This window comes from Leiobunum rupestre, chromosome 8 (genome assembly GCF_980474605.1).
Source record: "Leiobunum rupestre chromosome 8, qqLeiRupe1.1.hap1, whole genome shotgun sequence".
In the NCBI taxonomy this organism is placed as follows: domain Eukaryota; kingdom Metazoa; phylum Arthropoda; class Arachnida; order Opiliones; family Sclerosomatidae; genus Leiobunum; species Leiobunum rupestre.
The window spans coordinates 46,819,619-46,840,320 of record NC_143391.1 but is presented as its reverse complement, the minus strand read 5'-3'; the positions used below and the strand labels follow the sequence as shown (position 1 = coordinate 46,840,320).

At 35.1% G+C, this 20,702-nt stretch overlaps 2 protein-coding genes across 2 annotated transcripts in view; both read left to right on the top strand.

Annotated features, from left to right (window-relative positions):
- The window catches only part of LOC149933526 (nose resistant to fluoxetine protein 6-like), a 144,877-nt gene that overhangs the window by 46,578 nt on the left and 77,597 nt on the right, over window positions 1-20,702 (top strand). The window lies entirely within an intron of this gene.
- LOC149933532 (nose resistant to fluoxetine protein 6-like) lies at window positions 191-19,291 on the top strand. Its single transcript, XM_090156455.1, has 15 exons — window positions 191-491; window positions 2,734-2,960; window positions 3,210-3,324; window positions 4,893-4,980; window positions 5,039-5,136; window positions 6,375-6,551; window positions 9,161-9,257; window positions 9,320-9,409; window positions 11,614-11,779; window positions 13,269-13,348; window positions 14,050-14,172; window positions 14,238-14,358; window positions 17,251-17,437; window positions 17,507-17,649; window positions 19,055-19,291. Exons 1-15 carry the CDS (start codon window positions 191-193, stop codon window positions 19,289-19,291), a joined length of 2,250 nt encoding a protein of 749 aa, XP_090012581.1.

The window sequence follows — 20,702 nt, the reverse complement described above, 5'->3', positions numbered from 1 at the left end:
AATGAAAAGAGAAAAGTCGAAATATCTGCTCAGTTTTCAAGTAAGAGACAAAACAACAGCCCTGGAGTATTACAAACCAATCAAATGTAACTTTTCGCGGGTACCCTTGATTTCAAATAATAAAAACGATTACATTTAAACAAAATGAGTGTTTTGGGATTTAAATTTGTTTGACTTGAACGCGGCGAAGATGTCGATCGGGAAGATAACAGTGTTACTTTTCATATTTTGCGCGCATTGCGTGACCGTTAATCATGGCGAAAAACTGAGCGAGTTTTACTTGGCTAAAACGGAAGTGTCCGAGGAGGTCGCCTATCGAAAGTTACTAGACATTGAAAAAAATATGAAAGACACCATCGAAGCTGGAATAAAATGGGCCATTCCGATGGCCATCAGGCAAAGTGGGGAGATTGATTTAAGCGTCGACTGTATGTCCTCACTCATGAAGACTTTATTCGCCATCAGAGATATGGAATTGTGGCCGTTCGAAAGTAAGACACTCCATTATTTTCACTTTTCGCGTGATAACTCTTACCTCAAGAGAAAAATCGTACCTTATAAGAAAAATCTTACCTCATGAGAAAAATCGTACCACACGAGAATCTTATCCAACTAGGCTACATGAATGAAACTTGTCGAGGCAGTTTCAAGTGGTTGCTATTTAACGGGATGCGTACTTAAAATCAACGCGGGTAATACTCCCATTGAGGATGTAAAGTGTAAAAATTATACTACGTAGAGGTATTTTCTAATTAATTAACTACATTTTACCTCTCTAACAGTTTATATTATACAGGGTGTTTAAAAAGGTTATGCAAAAATTTTAAGGAGCGGTAGGAGGTGAGTTGATAAGTATGCTTGTTTTTCCCCATTTTCCTAAGATCAGTTAAAAGAGCGTCAGAGAGCTTCAAAGTGTGGCCTACTAGCCCCTGGAAGTATTTTGCAACAAGCGAAAAACCAGGCAGCAGGGAAATGCGATTTCAGGGGTACGATGAATTTGCGAATGCGTGGGAATTGAGATAACAACCATAACGAAATTGCTATATCCTGGAGTTTGAACAATTCAAGAAATTAATTGCAATATTGTACGTATCTTACGAGAGAGATAACCTGTCAATGATTTTCGCTTGAAATGTGTACTTCGCAAGCTCCCGCTGATTTTTCAAAACGCTTTTTGGTAGAAAACATAGTTCGAAATTCATGATATAGCGAGCTTATACATGTTTCATTTTTCTGATCTAAGAGATATATTGTAAACTTCTGGTTGCACGAAGTCAAAGTGCACCATGAAATTAAATGGAAAACAATTTAAATTAAAAGACACAGAATTTTCAGTATCGCGTAGTATATCAGAAACAACCTACTTTTAAAATACATAATACGAATTAAGAAACCACCATCGAAATGTATCTAAAATTGGGTCCTTCAATACAGCGGCATCACCAGGAGTAGGGGTAACGTAAGCCAAGTAGTGGGGCCCCTTTTTAATTTCCTAAAGCTAGAAAAGATGATATTTGATCCTCAAAATTTCAAGATTATGCGCTAACTAATTTCAGTATCATTTCAAGAAGTTTAAAAGTTATATCCAAACTTTAAAATTCTTATTTTTTAAACGCTGCCTTGGTGACACTCGCTTTAGTAGCCGAACAGAATGGAGTGAGAGTAAACAAGGAAGTAATTTGTCGACCTCAATTTCGCAAATATTTCCAGATCTCTTCATTCATTAGAGCGAGAGGATAATAGTATTTCGAAATTTGGTTTTATTAGATAGACTTACGCATTTAATTTTTGATATGAGGAAACAGATTACAATATCGTTCTTCCGAATATTTTTGTCAAGTCGGTAATTCCAGGTTCTATGATAATTATATGACCTTTTCAATGACAATAAAAATGAAAGTACGCTAGTAAAGAAAATTGAACCTTAAGATTTTTACGCTATAAAAGACCTCGCTATCAATTTTAATTAAGGAAATAATATTGGGAAAATCGTTAAGTGCCGAGTGCTGGCTTAGAGGCAATTGCGATGAACAGATGCATGGAAAGAAGTTGGGGCAGCCCCAGACGAGTCTAGAGAAAAGTCGGAAAGGAATCCCAGTTAAACTGGAACCTCAACATAGCCATTTTCCCTAAGTATTACATTAATACAAAAACACCCTAAAAGGTAACAAAATACCAACAAATTTGAGAAAAAAGTTTAAAGGACACCTTATGAAAAAGACATATTCTGACAATTTCGATTATATTGGGTTTAGGGAAGTTTGGTTTATGATGGAATAGTTTTCATTTTCCTAACTAAAACTAAAATATGCATTCTGGGATCTGTTAAATGCAAATTATGTACGTATAAGTTTGTTCAAATACTCTATCCGTATTGGAAGTTGGTTTGATTATGAATGAAAGAGATTCGTAACTGACTAGAGTGGATGCTTGGGACACCTTGTATCGAACTATGGTGCGACAGTGGGATTTTCAGTCTTTCTTCGCGGCTATAGCGTCCAGGTGGCACCGGGTGAGGGTCCTGGGTTCGAACCCTTTTAAGAAACATTTTATGGATTTTCTCCCGGTCTGTAAAAGGTGTTTTTCCCGGAGTACTTCGGTTACTAAATAATAAGCGTATAAGGGAGCCCGTGTTTAGCAGTGACATGAACACCATCTGTCGTACTTCTGGTTAACATTTTACTTATTTTGTTGAAAAGTATGAACCTAATTTCAACTCGTGCTTTCCAATAGTGTTGGACGCCATTGGAAAACCGGGAGCTGGTATCCTACTTGGAACGGTGAGTCAGTTGGGATCCTACCACCAATGTCTCCATGTAAAGATCCCCAATGGAAAACGTGCTCCTCAAACTGGACGCTACTGCATGATCATCATACGACCTCCGCTGCCACCCAAACCAAAGAAATTACTGCTCTTCAAATCAGTCTTCAAGAACATTAACGCCACTTTTAAAACGGAGGTAATTAAACGAATTTATCTTTTCGTAAAATTCAGTTTCAAAAAATCAAAAACAAATTGTCCTTTAAAGAGAAAAAACAATGACAAGTACTTTTGTTAATTTTCAAGAACATGGTTTTTTAAGTACAAATCTCTAACTGAGAGCCAATGTCAAACAAGTTGAATGAAATTCTAAATAAAACCCTCGAGGGTTTCTACATTAGGAGGGATTTGCTATTAAAATACACGTTGACATAATATTATATTGCAGGTGATGAATGAACTGAGTCGGTTCTTCTTTGCTACCTATTCAAGTGGGGCGAAATACGGACTGTGCATTCCATCCGCGTGCTCGAAAGAAGATTTCGCCGCTATGATTGACTTCGGTAAGAGATTTAGGAAGTCAATAGTTCAACTGCGTAGTAGTTGTAGCTTCGAAATTAGGGTCGAAAGCTAACTTAATTTTTCGTTAATACCAGCACCAGGAATAGATTTGTTTATACTCGAGGATAATGAGTCGATTTTTTGAGCTACTCCAAATTTACCTTATGCTCGAAGAGTAAACTTTTCCCCCATAAAATTTAAAGCGGAAAGGTAACTCATTGCGTCCCTAAAAGATACATCTTCCGACGTGTTTGCATCGGACGCCGGTGAAGTTTTCCCAACCCCTACCCGCGTGCCGGTTGAAAACTAGACCATGATGTCATTATCCCTAAGTAGAAATTAATACATTCTTGACAGTACAAAAGGCGAAAATTATTCATTTAACACAAAATACACAGAGCCGTGCTTGGACGTCCGCGGCTCAGTTGAAATGAATGGCCGAAACTGACAGTTGTGAGTGTAGCGGCCCTCGTGTATATTAATCCATACGGTAAAATTTTGGTGTTGGTCCATTCGATCGAAAAGTATGTGATCGACAGTCGATCATTATACGTTGCAATTGATCGAAATTCCATTTGATCGAATCCCATTTGTCATTTGTTTCATAAGATCGAACCTTCAAATGATCGAATACTATTTGATCGAATTCCAAAGTATTTATAGTACCAGTTGGTATGTTTTTATTTTACCGAATGTCAATATGAAGTGCAGAAGGAATAATGATGGAATAATTCATTGCTTAAGTGCAGAAGGAATAATGATGGAATTATTCATTGCTTTAACTGTATTAAGCCACAAAGATGAAGATATTTTTACTTTATACACTATATGATGGAATTTTTTATGACATCGACGATAACGGCCCGTTGTTTTTGATATATATAAATTGGGTCAGGTTAGGTTAGGTTGATGTACGCGCGCCCTAGGCGCGTTTGCACCGTTTCCTTTTCGATTTACTCCCAAAAACTAGTAGTTTTACCCTACAGTAGCTTTCGATCAAATTTCGTTCGATCAAATGCCATTCGACCAAATGCCATTCGATCAAATGCAATTCGATCAAATGGGACCTGTTCGATCATTTGGGAATCGATCAAATAGACTCAAACCAAAATTTTAGTGGCCCTGGGTGCCACCCAGTTCACCCCCTCTAACTACAAAGTTCAATATTGTCAGATTTGTATCTACATTTATTGCATCATTTTAGGCCGTGGAGAAGACATAACTATAACGTTCGATCTGTGATCGAGATTTTTCGTGTCAAAGTTCCCCATGTTAGGTCAACGTGGACGACTGTTAGAACTTTATCGAGAGATTAGAATTAATTTTCTACCGAAACTAGAGTCTGAGGTCTTACCAGAATTTCAAAATTAGACGTGTATAGTAAAGGTGCCCTTTTTTCAAGTATCGAAATAACTTAAGTAGGATAATTTAAATTATCTTGTCTCGATGGCTGTTAATGTATTTTAGGCTTAATGGAGCAAAGATGAACCCCGACAAGAAAATACTTACTTTAATTTGTTGATCTAAAATGTGAATATTTTGAGAACTGAACACGAACTCGAATTTCCAGCTGAATCCAAGCTTGGAGTCAACATCGAAGTTGACGGTTGCGAAGTTCCAGAGCCATTTCAAATGGACGTTTTGCAGATTGTCATTTCGTAAGATCATCGCTAAAATAAACCAAAAACAGAACCATCTAAAAATCATTCATTTCAGAACCATCCTTTTGGTAATGATATTGGTGTGTCTGGTAGCAACTGTTATCTCGGAAATACAAATTCACTTTGCAAAAGAAGAGACTAAACAGCAAGAAAGCAAGTATTTTTCTACAAAAATATTTATTAAATTACATTATATTATTTGATATTATAATATGTTATACTAAATTATATTATGTTGTATTATATTATATTATGTTGTGTTTTATCACTATATACAAGCTGATAAGCCCGGCCCAATTTTGTAGAACTAGGACAGAAAGTGTAAGAACGTATAAAGAGTATCCGAATAAACAAGCACACATACATACAAACATTATCTTTTAATTATATGTATAGATAAGAATTCACTGAATTTTTGACTTCAATCATTTCTTCGGAGTAAAGAGTTAAAATTAAATAGAAAACGTCCAATAGCTAGAAAATATTACTTGGAAATATTTTTCTAAATTTCTAGGGTTTCCGATGTTTATAAAAGAATCATTGTTGCAAATTGGACTATAGGCCATGGGAGGAATCTTCTAACCTTTATTAGTGTATTCATAGCCGAACTAATTTACATAAGGAAAACCCTGGGACTGCAGCATATATCTCCGGTGTTACGCTGTTATTCCGAGGCCCCGCCCCATTTCAGGTTCCCATCTTGAATTTAGGTCTAGACCGCCATCTCCCGAAAGCATTTATTATTAATATATTATTTTTATAAATAAATAAATTTATATTTATTTACTATTTATTACTATTATTATTTATATATTATTTACTATTTATTACTATTATTATTTATATATTATTTACTATTTATTACTATTATTATTTATATATTATTTACTATTTATTACTATTATTATTTATATATTATTTACTATTTATTACTATTATTATTTATATATTATTTACTATTTATTACTATTATTATTTATATATTATTTATTTCATAACTTTTGAAAAATTAATATTATATAATTATATTTAATATTATTTTGGAGTTTTATACTTTTATACATAATGTAATTTTAATCATAAGTAATTAATAGCATAAAAAGGTACTCAGTTTATATTAATCGTTATCGTTAGATTGTTTTCATTTGGTATTTGTGGCCATTATCAATACTTTCGATTTCACGCAATATGTCGCAGCGTCATGGTATTACAAAAATAAATAAACCAATTAGTTATATGAACACGAAAATGAAAACCATACTTAAACACGCCCTTCTGATCATGTTTTATTTTTTAAATTAAAAGGAAATCGTTTAATGTAATTAAACAGTAAGCCTATTCATGTAAAACTGGCAATTTGACTTTTCCTAATATTACATTCACATTTTTAGAGCCCTACGTACAACGAATTCTGGAGTCATTTTCACTAGTTACAAATTTCCGAAAATTAATGATAACTAAACCAGCCAAGAAAAATTCCTTGGACTGCATGAATGGCATCAGATACTTGTCAATGGCTTGGGTCATCCTGGGACACGCTTACATGATCCAGAACAAAAACTTTTTCCGTAAGTAGATAAAATTTACTGGAAAATTTTAAAAAAATCAAATATTTTTCCTATAAATACAATCACGCGTGCAACGTACTTATTTAGAAATTTTAAATATAAAATATACTGAAATTGATTCAGTATACTTCCAACCAAATCTCAGATAACAGCTGCGATATCTGAACAGCTAAAATAATTTACTTTATCTAGATTTATGTTCAATCAGATTAGTTGATAAGGGTCAAAATGCAATCCAAAAAGTTTCAAACCGAAATTAATCTGAATTAATTAAAAACTGACAGACGGACGTGAGCAGATTTCAGACGAACGTTACGTGGAGGTTAGACACAGCGTTAAATTCGTTTATAATAATAATACTTTATTGTCAGGATAGAGAAAGTGAAATACACTTATTGGGCTCCTGAGTACGCACTTATATTACGTACACCAAGCATTCAAAAACAATATTAACATAAAACAAAATAATACAAAACAAGATTACCAACACAAGACAGATATATAGATAAAAAATAAACAAAGGGGGCAAGGGATTGATGAGACGGGAAATAATACGGATAGTAAGAAAACTAAGCGGAACAGTATAAAAATTTTGTACATACAAGAACAGGTGAATTGGGGAAGCTAAAGAGATTAAGCGGTAAATAGTACAACACACTATACAATAATATAAAACGAATTCAAATATTTACAAGGGGGAAATGGGGAATGACTAGAAGGTCCAGCGTTGCAAGTTGTAAGACCTTCGCGCATGCTTTGTGCTCGATCATGATGCCTATTGAGGGAAATATGTTATTAGAAATTAAAGTTGAGGACTAAGCCACCAGGACATGCTGATTTATAATACCTACCACTAAACAAAGATTGCGCGATCGGCGAAAACAATTATCTTTTGGGGAATTTATGATAGGCTTTTGTTATTTGCAAGTAGTCCAAGTTCATACAGATTAATTAACACATAGAACTAATAGAATAATTACTGATACATCCATGGGCGATTTTCACGCCTAGGGACCTTCTATTGGTATCAACACCCCTCTGTATTAAACCTGAAATTAATTCATACATAAATGTGTCACAAAGCTGCTATCACGTTCAAGAATGGTTTCGAAAAAAGTGAACGTTTGGAAAAACAAGCTTGGTATTATAGAAGAACGTTGCATAAGTAGCTTGCATCGTTATAAACATTTAGCATATCAGAGGAATAGTTTGGTTTTCAGCTACGCAAAACCATATAGTGCCAATCAAAGCGCTTGAAATAATAATTTTAATTTTGTCGTCTTTGGCTGACCAATAGTATATTATAACACTTACGAGAGAAGGACCAAAATTGCGATAAAAACATGGGTGCCACTCACCGAGCAGTGATTAATTGTAGCTGTAGAGAATTCCTCCTTCCTAGCGCTACTTCTGCTACTAATACAAATCTTTGTATTTAATGAAATAACGATATCTCAATTTTGGGTTAATATTAAATTTATAATTTTCCAATAATTGGAAAAATACTTTTATTAACGTTAGTGACATTACCAATATAAAGATATCAGCTTCTGGCCAGTTTGAAAATTAAAATTAAATTGTACTTTTCTTATTATCATTTATCATCCGAAGTAAAATTTGCGGCTCCCACATTTTGGCGCGAAACAAAGTTTTTTTGCAAGAGACCCGTACCATTCACAGGCTACCACTTAGATTTCGAAATACGTTCCGAAATTAGAAATAGTGCAAGGTGAAATACATTATTCAGTGAGTTTTTAAAACTATTGCAGAGGAAAAATCTGATTTATACATAAGTAGATATGTCTACGAAGTGTAATTTTTACATGATACGATCTCAGCAGATGTAATACAGGAGGTAAATTTTTAGCCGTGATGCTGGCGTTTTGGTGTTTGAGATTCATTATAGACTTCTGATTTAATTGTATAAATAGCTCTGATTAGAGGTCGGCGGAACAAATAAATTAACCGACAAAATTTCAATTAATCATTAAAATTTGTATTATTTGTTTTATACGAATAAATTATACGATTAAACAACGATTTAACATGAAAAATTAATCATTTTTTCGAATATTTCTGAAGAATTCTCGGTTATGGATAAATATAAACAATCGTTTAATTTCTTATTCAAACGCCGACCTCTAGCTCTGATAAGCATTATTTACTATTTGTAGTATTTCCTAGAAGCATTTATTTATACTTCGAAAGAATGACTATGTTAAGATTATATTTATCGTTTCTCCAAAACCACCTAAGAAAATAAAAAAATAAAATCAATAAAAATAAAAATAAAAATAAAAATAAAAATAAAAATAAAAATAAAAATAAAAATAAAAATAAAAATAAAAATAAAAATAAAATAAAAAACACTTTCACATAGTACCTTATAACCAAAGGGACCCTAGGGCCTCAAAGGAGCATAATCCACCGCTGAGGTACGCTACTCCCCTTTTAATTACCAATTACCTGCTATCTTTTTGGTTCCCTAAAACTGACTTCAGCCCACTCGAGGAAATTAGAATATGTCACTCAACATAATATATGTATTCTTCATTAGCGCTGTGGATACATTGTACACTTTTTTTCTGAAATACATTTTGTTTACTCAGGAGAGCCATTGCATTTACTGAAGTCATTGCGAGAGGACTGGACACTGTCACCCATTACGGCCGCAGCTCTGAACGTAGACTCATTTCTCTTCGTTACGTAAGGAGAACTTGTTGATACCCTAGTCAATGACTAAATAACAATCTCAAATCCGTTTTCAGGGGCACCTTAATAGCGTACCAGATAGTCACGAACTTCGACCAGAACCGAACGTACAACCCCATTATGACATTTTTGAGAAGAGTGTGGAGGTATGATAAAATTCCGAATACTATGATTTTCAAACTGCTCGTAGGACTTTTGAAAGAGTATCCACTAGCACCCGATCCGGGCATTCGAACGGAAATCAGAATAGGGGGATAGTGTTGGAAAATAATATATACGATAAGTTAAGTTCATAAGAACCACCCATGGTTAAAAAGGGATAAACCTAACTTTTCGTATATTTTATTCTCCACAACTATCCCCCTTTTTGGCTCTCCGTTGCTACATAATGAGTTTTGAACATTTTACTGATTAGGCTTAGCTTCCCTTTTTGCTTTAGTTAGGTGCGTGCAGATTCCTCGCGCGGTACTGATGAGCTGCAAATATAGGGCGAAACCGGATTACATTAAATTTGGGAAATTTTGACTATTTGAATTACATTTTAATTCGTTTTTGACTCGAAGATCAATTTGGTCCGAGTTTCGCGTCTTCATTTTATGCTCGAAGACTTATATGGTACGAACAATGCACAAGTTTTATCATTTCTATAAATTATTTTACGGTTTCACTATCGACTTTTCTACCTTTTCAAGTGTTTTATCATTAGTACCAAAGACGGTCAAATTCCACCCTCTTTTTCGAACGAGTGCTTCTGATAAAACTATGGGCATTGTAAATATCTAACGGAACGAGATACGCTTTAGCGGTGACCGACCGTTAAGTGACGTATTATAACGGTGGTTTTTAATGTACTGACCTATTTTAAGTATTATTTTGAATAGCGGAAATTGCGATAGTAACGTTTTTAGAAGAATTTTGAGTGCTTTTTCAAATTAATACCGTATAATATAAATAAATGGATGAAAATTTAAACAACGATTAAAAGTACACTTTAAAGTTTTTAATAAAAACTAAAAATTTAAAACTGAGTGTTATCTAGGAGCAACAAACAGCAACCCACACAAGGAGAACACTACTCGTCCAAAGTCGTGCATTTTCTTGTTTTCAGTTTTCATTGGTTAGACGCTTTAGCACCTGCTGCCGTCGGAAGGTGGATATTCATAAATTGTTCCCCCCCCCCCCCCGCCCGTAAAACTTGCAGCGTAAAGGTTCGTCAGAAATAAACTACTTAATTCAACAACGCTATCTATCACTTTAGTAGAATAACGTTACTAGGGCTTCTAACGCTGATCTGGTGTCTGATGCTTTCACAAATGAACTGGATTATTTTTAATCCGATACCTTTAGCGGATAACAGATTTTTTACTCTAACGGCAGTACGCGGATACGCTTTTGCGCTTGTCTGACAAGCCTATATGACTTTCACGGGTTGATCTGTTTTTTAAATTGTATCTTTAACCCGCGATAACGGCGGATATACTTTTTTAGTATATCTTTATATTGACTTCTTGGAACTAAGCCATTTTTTGGTTGCTATACAAAAATTTAAAAGAATAAAAGAAATTCAACTAGATGTCGGAAAGTAGACATCATATAGACAGATATCTACGCGCTTATCAGAGAAAATAACTGCTTTCTATATCTGTGGCCTCGTCGGTTACCGAAACGAGATAACAAAACTAGATTGCCGCGGGTCAGATTAAAAAAGGAACAGGTAGCCAGTTAATTCAGGTTTTTTATCGGCGATATATCTTATATGATAAATAGTAATCAGATTGCCTTATTCAGATTATCGTTAGAAGCCCTAAACGTTACCATATTATCCAGGTATTTCACCAATAATAGGCAATTCAATCAAACCGATAAGTAAATCCATTAACTTCCTGCTTAATTTAAAAGACAAAAGGGATGTATTAGGCCATATTGACTGTCGGTTCGTCTCAATGAACACATAAGAGATGTCAACAATTAAAAATAGAACAATCAGCTTTAGCTAGACACAATCCGTTTGATATTATTTGGTGGGATAAAATAGATTTGTTATTCAAATTCAAAATTTGTCAAATGGGGATTAAAATGAACGATCGAAACAGAGCATAAAGTTCACTATTACAACCACGCTTCGTTTCTGATGGTAGTTATTTTCGAATATGGTACCTTGAGGGGTTTCGGAGTCATTAATCTTCATCTAACTAACCTGGCAGCGATTCTAATAATAAATAGTGACTCGTTTCCTTTTCCGAAACTTCCGATGATGAAATTGCATCCCTACAAACTCTCATTAACCGATTTTATTTAATGTCATACTTAAGGTTATTACGTCACTGTTGTTAATATAAGTTCTATTCAGATTTTATCCAATGATGGGCCTCATGGTCGGAATCGTAATTCTTCTTCCGCTGCTGGGTTCCGGACCGGACTATAAAGAAGTGATGGGAGATCAATCCGACATGTGCAGACAGAAATGGTGGATGAACTTCTTATTCATCAATAATTTTATTTTGGGTAACCAAATGGTAAGTTGTCATTTCAATGTCAAGTGTTAAGTCTTTATTTCAATGTCAAGTGGTAAGTCTTTATTTCAATGTCAAGTGATAAGTTTGTGGACTGAAATGACCCCAGCCATCTCGATGGGAGGTTTATCCTATAAAATTGTTACTAATGGAGTTTTTTTGCAAGTAAATTTTACGCGTGATAACATAATTCCCAATGTAAAATGCCATATTTGTAGGAGCAGTATTTCGGACACATTTAAGCGTAAATTTCAATTAAGGTATTACATTTTCCCCTCAGATATATCAAGATTTATCCAATACGAAATACCAGAAGAAAATAGGGGAAGTACGTATCTGTAGCTTTGAGCCATAGAAGTCGTCGTGTGACCCACGAAAATGCCTTTTTACGCATAATAAACCAAACTGAAAAAGTAGTTCCACTTTTGTTTTGATTCAACTCGGCTATAAACGACGAAAGCAAATACGCCTTAGCTCAATTAGCAGAGAATGAGAAGGACATTATGTTACAATTGTTCTATTTAAGAAAAATTGATTTTTTAAACGATGTATTCATCCGCGATTTCCCGCCAAACCGTTTTGGCGCGAAAATTCGTGAAAAGTGACGCCTTTCCAAAGCTGACTAGAAGCGTACTTCCCCCTATTTTCTTCTGGAAATACTTTATCCAAAAATCTATTAACTTCATTTGCCATAAAATCCATCAATTTTGAATTTCCTAAATTCCACAATTTCTGCTTCTGAGCTGTCACAATGCTGATAATGATTACAGGATAATAAAACACAAGGGATGTTTCTGATCACCTCCATTTTCTCCATAAATATTTTTTTCTGAAATAAATATTGATCCCATTGCTCCGGCACAAGGACCGTGAAATAATTTGAGCAGTCGGAGCTTTTGGAAAACTACATAGGGTACTTGAGGTTTAGTAGTTTGAAATAAAATAAAACCCATTTAATTAAGTAATAAAAACTTTTTAACTAAAAAAAATAAAAAGTGGACAACTAAAATGTAGTTTCGCGCTCTCTTCAGAAGCGTCATCAGGTCTAAGTCTAGGTTACATTGTTATGAACGAAGAAAACTCGGTAAACACAGGAAAGGGTCACGTGTCAAGCGTGGAAGTATTCAACTTTTTTAAACCATATTTCGGCTAATACTTGAGATTTTACAATTTATTCCAAACCGTATCATTTTCTGAAATTATTTTGATCAAACTAGACTAGCCATATTTAGTTTCCCTAACTGGCGCCCAATCCGCCATTTTGGAAATAAACGATACTCAAAATTATCTCCACCAAATCGGGTTTAAATTTTGATGGGTAAACAGAGAGGAAGGGTTTCGCTTGGGTGAACATTTGACAGTACTTAATTATATGAATTATCATTTTCTGATATTTAAAATAATCTGGAACATTGAGGAAATGATAGCTACACTACTTTTGTAACTTTCCCTCATGACATAAGAGTCTAAATAAGCTTGTCTTTAATTTCAGTGCCAGGCGCAATTTTGGTATCTGGCGGTTGACATGCAGTGTTTAATCATCGCAATCATCTATTTCTTTTTACTATTCAAGTAATATTTATTTTTTATTTTTTAAGACATTCGGTACATAGAGTCTGACTATACTGTAAATCATTGTTACTTTAGACCATGAGATCATCGTGAAAGGAGCATTGAACTTTGAATTTAAAATGTAAATAAGGGGCCTGGGAATCAAAAAGTTTAATCAGATATGTGTTTCCAAACCAATTGTTTCATAGGTTTCAGGATAGAATATTTAAAGCATAAAAATCGCTTTGATTTAGTTTTTTAATCTAGCAAAATTTTCATTGAAAACGCCCATTTAATTTAGTCTTTGCGCGATAGGTAGATCCATGGTAAAGATCCGGATTTCAAATTTTTACTTTACATTAATTGCATCAGATGTCGCTTCGAACGTTAAAACTCCCTTATGAACTCCACATAAGACTAACAGCTCGGATTTTTCATGAAAGGGAATATTACCTCTCTCGTCGTGCAGAAGTAAATTATAGTAACTTAAGTAGTAGGCTACCATTTAGAAGGGATTTTCGAATATTTGTCCAAGGAGGGCGGGCGAAAATTTCCATCTTAATTCGATAAATAAAACCGCCTTCTTAATTGGGTTATTTATCATAAAAATACTGTAAACAAACGTTTTATTATTGGAATATAAAGAACCTTATGTCTTTTATGCAGTTACGAATAAAATTATAAATCAGACCATCTTATAATTATCTAAACCTCTTACTTAGGAATTCCGTGTTTGGGATGTCATTTCTTGGTTTTACAACGATCGTATGCGTCGTTTCTACTGGATTGGTCACTTACCTCAAGGAGTATCCACCAGCTTTGATAATAACCAACGTAGATTTTGGGTAAGTCAACCCCATCCATTTGAGTCTCCACCAAATTGAAGGCGAAATATGTTTATTTTTAACAGATATATGATGGAATTCTTAAGAGACCAACACAACGCGCTGCACGTTCATCTGGGCGTATACAGCATCGGACTCTTTCTTGGGACGTACATTTCTCGGAACAAAAATGCTTCTCTGTCCAAAGTAAAGATATAATAATAATAATAATAATAATAATAATAATATGTTAGGCTAATACCCAAGGCACCACCTTAGGCCTAAGTCATCAAGTGACTTTTAAAGCCTTTAATTCCGGTGTCCGGGTTATAATGCGTAGGAGGGTGGTGGCAAGCCCTTAATGCTACGCGAACCAACAGCTCCCTGTTAACCTCGACAAGTTTTTATGGAAGGGGAAACCTAAGAGTTGCCCTTAAACCAGTGGGGAGGGAACTTGCAAACTCAACGCGGCAGGAGTTGTACCGAGTTTTCACCCAGTGCCACAAGCTGGGATCGAACCCAGCTCCTCTTGCTGCGAGGCGAAATTTTAATGTCATTAAACGAGAGACGGAATACAGAATAACAAAAGCAACATTAAAAATAAAAGCGTGTGAGAACAATATATTTTTCACTTTACGAAAATAGTGGGTCATAAATCGTCTTTGATTGATAGTTACAAATAAAAATTCGTTACATTTGATCCAATTACAATGTATGAAATTAAACTTTATTTCGATATGATCAGACTTATTTGATCCACACAATTTGATTCAAACTGGATGTGTCTTAGTTCCTGTTAGTTCCAAAATGGGACATTAAATCAAGTCATTTTCGTAAGGGAGGTTTTCGCAAATTGAAAAGAGAAAGTAGAAGATAGTGTAAAAAATCGGTCATCAAATTCTGCACTTTTAGCTTTATAACGCTTTTGACAATAGTTTTTGTCATTGTATCAAAATGTCTCAGGGCAGCTCCGGCAAGAAATATTGAAGAGGGATTGGGATGCTGCCAGATGGGCGGATTCCCGCCAAAATTGGGCTACTTTGGGAACGCTATTGCGGGGAAAAAAAGTGTTGGGCAATGTACGACTATGTCAAATTTATGGTTCGTAATACCATATTATGTGCGACGATAAATATTCTTACTGCTATAAGGTTTTTATGCCTTCGTAGTTCATTGCTTTAATTATCAGGTAACAGCGATTTCCATGGACTGGAATTGGGCTGTATCGAAGAGAAAACAATTTTTGTTTGGGCAAGATTTTGGGCTAGTTTCCCAATTGTTAGTGTTTTTTAGTGTGTGGAGTCCTTAAAATTAATCTGGCATAACTCCGTTTCCCCACGCAGGAATCCACGCGGCGCGCTTAGAAGTAATAAATAAGTGTGACGAAGTAATAAATAAGTGTATGGGGGAAGGGGTGGATTATATTTCGATTTTTATTACCTCTAATCCAAACTATCCTAAATAAGTGTGACGAAGTAATAATATGTCGACTGCAAAAGCTGTTTATGGCCAGAATTAATAAATAAGTCGGCTGTCCCATGGCAAAACCTTTTAACCACCACGATCGTAGTTTTGAGATATTTGACTTTTTCAAAACCTAAGTTATAAGATTTTAACGTGGTTTTTAATGCGAAAATTATAAAATCCAAAACCATTTTTTAAGTCATAAATAGTTAAACATTTATGACTTTTACCTGAAACGTTTACAATACTTTTGTACATGCCTTAGTAAAACTGATGCGTAAAAATCTAATTTTTCAAAAATTTGGTGGTTATAAGGCCGAAGTGTGCAGGTTAGCATGTACCAAAAGCGGCGTTGTTTACTTTTGACAAAACCCACATTTTATTTCGATGACCATGCTGTGTCGGGCCGCCTGCTGGGTCATGGAGACAGCTTGGCGCGATAAAAGAGGGCGATCTGCTCGGAACGACAAAAGTTCATTGCAAAGAGATATCGCATCACTCTCTGTAGCCCCTTTTTTGGCGAGGCAAAATTACTCTTTCGTTTAGCGTTGCCAATCGTGTTATTATTATCGTACAATTCGATAAACCTTTCGATTTTCTTCGAATTTTAATTTCAGTATAGTACGCTTTTGCGATAACTTAAATATATTTCCAATATTTGGGCGATAATTAAGAAGTTTTAGAACGTAACTTTTTGTTAAGTTAAGAATGAAAATAGGGGGCTATAAATGTATAAATTTAAAATTTGCGCCAAAATTAATGTGAGTCACGGCCTACTATGGCCAATTGCTACCACACTATAGCGATTAATCAAAGTTGCCCGTACTTATGTACTATAATTTAATATAATTTTTGTGGTCTGTCAACGCTGAGTTACTTTCGTTATTCAGAACTCTCATCATCAGCAAATAGTTTCATTTCGGAATAGTTTTGCTTTTGAAGCGTGTGTTACAATTTAGAATAAGTTTGCCTCGCTAGTTTGTCAATATTAGAATGTAATAATTAAGTGTGACATAGTCGAAGCCATTTATGGCCAGAAGTAATACATAAGTGTGGTAGTTACTTATTGAAGTCGTGTATGGCCAGAAGAAATACATAAGTGTGGTAGTTACTTATTGAAGCCGTGTATGGCCAGAAATAATACATAAGTGTGGTACTTACTTATTGAAGCCGTGTATGGCCAGAAGTAATATATAAGGTGGTACTTACTTATTGAAGCCGTGTATGGCCAGAAGTAATATATAAGTGTGGTACTTACTTATTGAAGCTGAAACACGTGTTAACCAATCACGTCGGAAGACCCACTTTGTAGGAAAACATGGAATTATTGGACTTATTTGATTGGTGTTTAAGAGGAGAAACAAAATGGCAAAACGTAAGGTGCATTGGGACTTGGTAAAAATGCTGAGAAACATCACAGCAAGGTCAATCTCCCTAAGTATTAATAAATACATTCTTGATTCGTGCTTATAAATGGCAGGTCCTATATTTGTGTGATATTAAGCAAACCATATAATAAAGCTTATTTGAGACCTCTTCAGCCTAATATTTGACATTTTCCATTGAACCATATTTAAGAACAGGGAATAAGGCGTAAACCGTAAACGAGCTAATTCTGGTTCACGTTCATCATAGGCTTCAGCTATAATTGGATGGATAGTATCAACGTGTATTGGACTTACGGTAGTTTACGCACTTTTTATATGGTACAACGGTGTTCCATATACCATGTTGGAGGCCGTAATATTCTCAGCATTCCAGAGGACAGTCTTCGGCGTTTCTTTGGCCTGGGTTGTCTTCGCCTGCTTCGTTGGCAAAGGAGGTACGATACTACCATCCTTAAATGTAGAACGTTGTTTAAGTTTTCGAACCCTACCTCAATGGTTTTCAGGTTACGTGAATGAGTTCCTCTCATGGCCAGGATACCAGCCTCTTGTGAAGATTTCTTTCATCGTGTATATAATCCATCCTCAGATCTTAGGATGCTTTGGATTGACGAGATTGGGAAACCAAGATATGACCAACAGCCAAATCGTAAGCTTCAAGAAGAATTTACTTTTTAGTTGAGCTCCACGTAGCACCGAGAATGTATTCAGGTAACAAACTAACAACAGTATAGCCGCGTTCACACTAGACACTTTGGAATCGTTTTAAAACAGTTTCGAAAGATCAAACGGTAAAATTTTGCTATCGAATGTATTTATCGTATGGCTATTAATACAGTTGACACCGAAAATGTTCAATTTTATCTTTCGAAACCATTTGAAAACGGTTCCAAAGTGTCTAGTGTGAACGCGGCTTATCTGTCTTCATGATTCCCGAGAGATATTATCCGCCTACCCGGAGACAACCTGTGATCTTACAGGATTGTCTATCCACTTGATTAAGCCGGAAAGTTGACGCGGAAGGGCTGTGTGTTTTCGTCTAGGATCAGGGTACTGCGCAGATTTACTCCGTTCACTTGAATAAGTTCTTGGTAGCACCATAAGTGCATAATATTGTAACATCAGGGTGACACTTCCTATTCTACTCATGAAAAAGTTTTACTGACAAATTGTGAGAGCTATTCACAAAACAGACTGCATTATCGGCTTCGTCGGTGTTTGGTGTCAGCTTGCTTATGCCAGGGTTGTAGAAAGATGGTTCGATCACTTACAAATTCTACCATAGGAGAGTTTGGCTAAAGAAAAAGTGGCAATAGATGGCGCACCCGACACTGTGTAGCCCCTTAAGATACTTATGGCCTTTCCCCCAATACATAGAAGTACTGAGGTGCAGCCTAGTTTATAGGAGATAGCGGAAAAATAAATTATTACAAGCTAACTGGGATTTTGTTTCGTTTTTACACGTGCGAATTTGATAGAAATCAATTTTTAAATATTTATAATTCATTAGCGAACATTTGATTTTGGTTTCTCAAATATTTATTTGAACTGAAATACAAAATTTTCCCCAGAATTGATAAAGAAATATCACTGACAATAGTTTTGCCTTTTGGCTTTTAATAAGTTTAGGTTTGCTTAGATTATTTGCAATTTCCAAAAAATAAATTGTTAATTTAGAGATCATAATGGACCGAGTTCGAACGACACGAAAACTTGGTAGGGTTCCCTTTCCCTAGGTACTAAAGTGTTATGAGGTAAAGCGCACAGAATATATGTAGGGTCTACAAAGCGTCATATATTTCGCCAAATAAAGAAACTAAGTGATCAAACCATCTCTCTACAACCTTGCTAACGCGTCACACGTTGCCTTGACAGCGCCCCGTTAGGAGGAGATTTTCTTCATGTGAGGACGTCATTTCGCTACTAACTATCAGTAAAATATTTGACAAACTTATGGAACAATATTATAGACTTATGGTAATGTTTATTGATAAAAGAACCAATTAGCTTAGAATGCACATCGATTTACGATTTAATGTATGTGTTACTTCCAGGTATTCAACTTTTTCGCGGTGCTGCTCGCGAGTCACATTCTGGCCGTATTTTTGAGGTTGTTCTACGAAGCACCCTTCATCGAGCTGGAACGAGTCTTCTGCTCGTGGCTGAGGAGAGGTAAAGCCCAGAAAGCCGTCGTAGAACTACAGAAAGAAGAAACGTACACGGTGTCGCGTAGAATTTATCTCAACGGAGATTTGGGTGTTAATAAACAGGCCTTCAAAATTGACCTATAATTTAAAAAAAGGACATTGATCTATAAATTGCACACACTAAAAGAACCTTTAAAAGGGATAAATATGCCACAGTGCATTTGGTGGATTACAATATTTATTTAATTTACTTAAATAATCTCTACTTTTCATAGTAAAATCCGAGGGTCTGATTACTCTCCGTATTCATTGTACACGCACAAGCCTATAGCGTTGATAGTACATTAGGTACATTATGCATAATATATTTACGTTTAAGCTAAAATATGAACATTTATTCTGTCAATCACTCAATCTTTTAATGAAATTCAAGCAACACTATTTAACAAAGAAAACTTATTTAATATACCCGGTCTTTACTGTAGCACTGGAAGATTTATCTTGGTTATTTTTTGTTTTCTATTTTTCTTCTCTCTTGTGTTGTTCCGTTGTGAAGTTGTTAATTTTTGGCCAGAATTAAGTGCGGAAAAATGAAAAAACTGAAACATTATACTTTTTAGGGCTTTTATTCTAGACTAGTCTAACGGTTTAGTTTTCCTTTTGGATTTAACAAAATGAGACGAAAATGCTGCGAAATTTTAAATAAATTAGTCTTATTATGGAATGAAAACCTGGAAAAAAAATTCTCGGTAATTTTCCGGAAATTTTCATCGGAAAATTTTCTGACTTACAACTCTATTCTGTAAGGAATCATCATTAAAACTATTTGTTGTTATACACAGACCTGGTGTGCTATTTTAGGTATTAAATTACCTCTTTAACCTATGAATTATTTATCTAGATTCCTTAAAATATGATTAGCTTTTTAATTCGAACTCTACCTAACCAAGTTTGCTTTGTTGGCCCAACAAAATCATCAACATGGTTGGAGCGCTGACCCTTGATATCCTAGATGACGGGCAAAATGGCTGACGTACTATGAAGACTCGTAGCACATGACCCTGAGACCATAAATGCTGAAATTTATGGTTCCTCTTCTATATATGCCATGGCCTGGTCCAGTTGGTTAACATAAATAACGAGCTTTTCCGGATGAAAAATCTACAGTTCGACAAAACAATTGGTCTATGTACACTGAAAATGTTAATTATTTTTTATTGTTGAACTTAATAAAAGGGGGTGAACATGGAAGTCTGGTTTAATTAAAAACTTTATCTATAACTGCGATAATAAATCAATACTACAATAAACTATTCTCAGCACCCTATCACGGAGCAGCGTGGCAGCGGCAAACGTCATGCCATCCCTAGGTTCATCGCTCAATTTGAAGCGAACATATACTGGACATGAACGTATTCATTAACACGAGAAGCGATTAAGAGGTTGGCTAGTCCTAATTCAAAGTAAATCAGCACTACATTGGTCAAACTTAGTTCTGGGCTGAGCGAGATAAATAAAGTTGTTTCGGGGATTTGAAGTTAGTTTTATGTCTAGG

Excerpts from the sequence above, each read along its gene's own strand:
- LOC149933532 (XM_090156455.1), top strand. The coding sequence starts at position 191 with ATGTCGATCGGGAAGATAACAGTGTTACTTTTCATATTTTGCGCGCAT. Across the intron at positions 6,552-9,160 it reads CCAGAACAAAAACTTTTTCC|GAGAGCCATTGCATTTACTG; the intron begins GTAAGTAGATAA and ends TTGTTTACTCAG. Across the intron at positions 11,780-13,268 it reads TTATTTTGGGTAACCAAATG|TGCCAGGCGCAATTTTGGTA; the intron begins GTAAGTTGTCAT and ends CTTTAATTTCAG.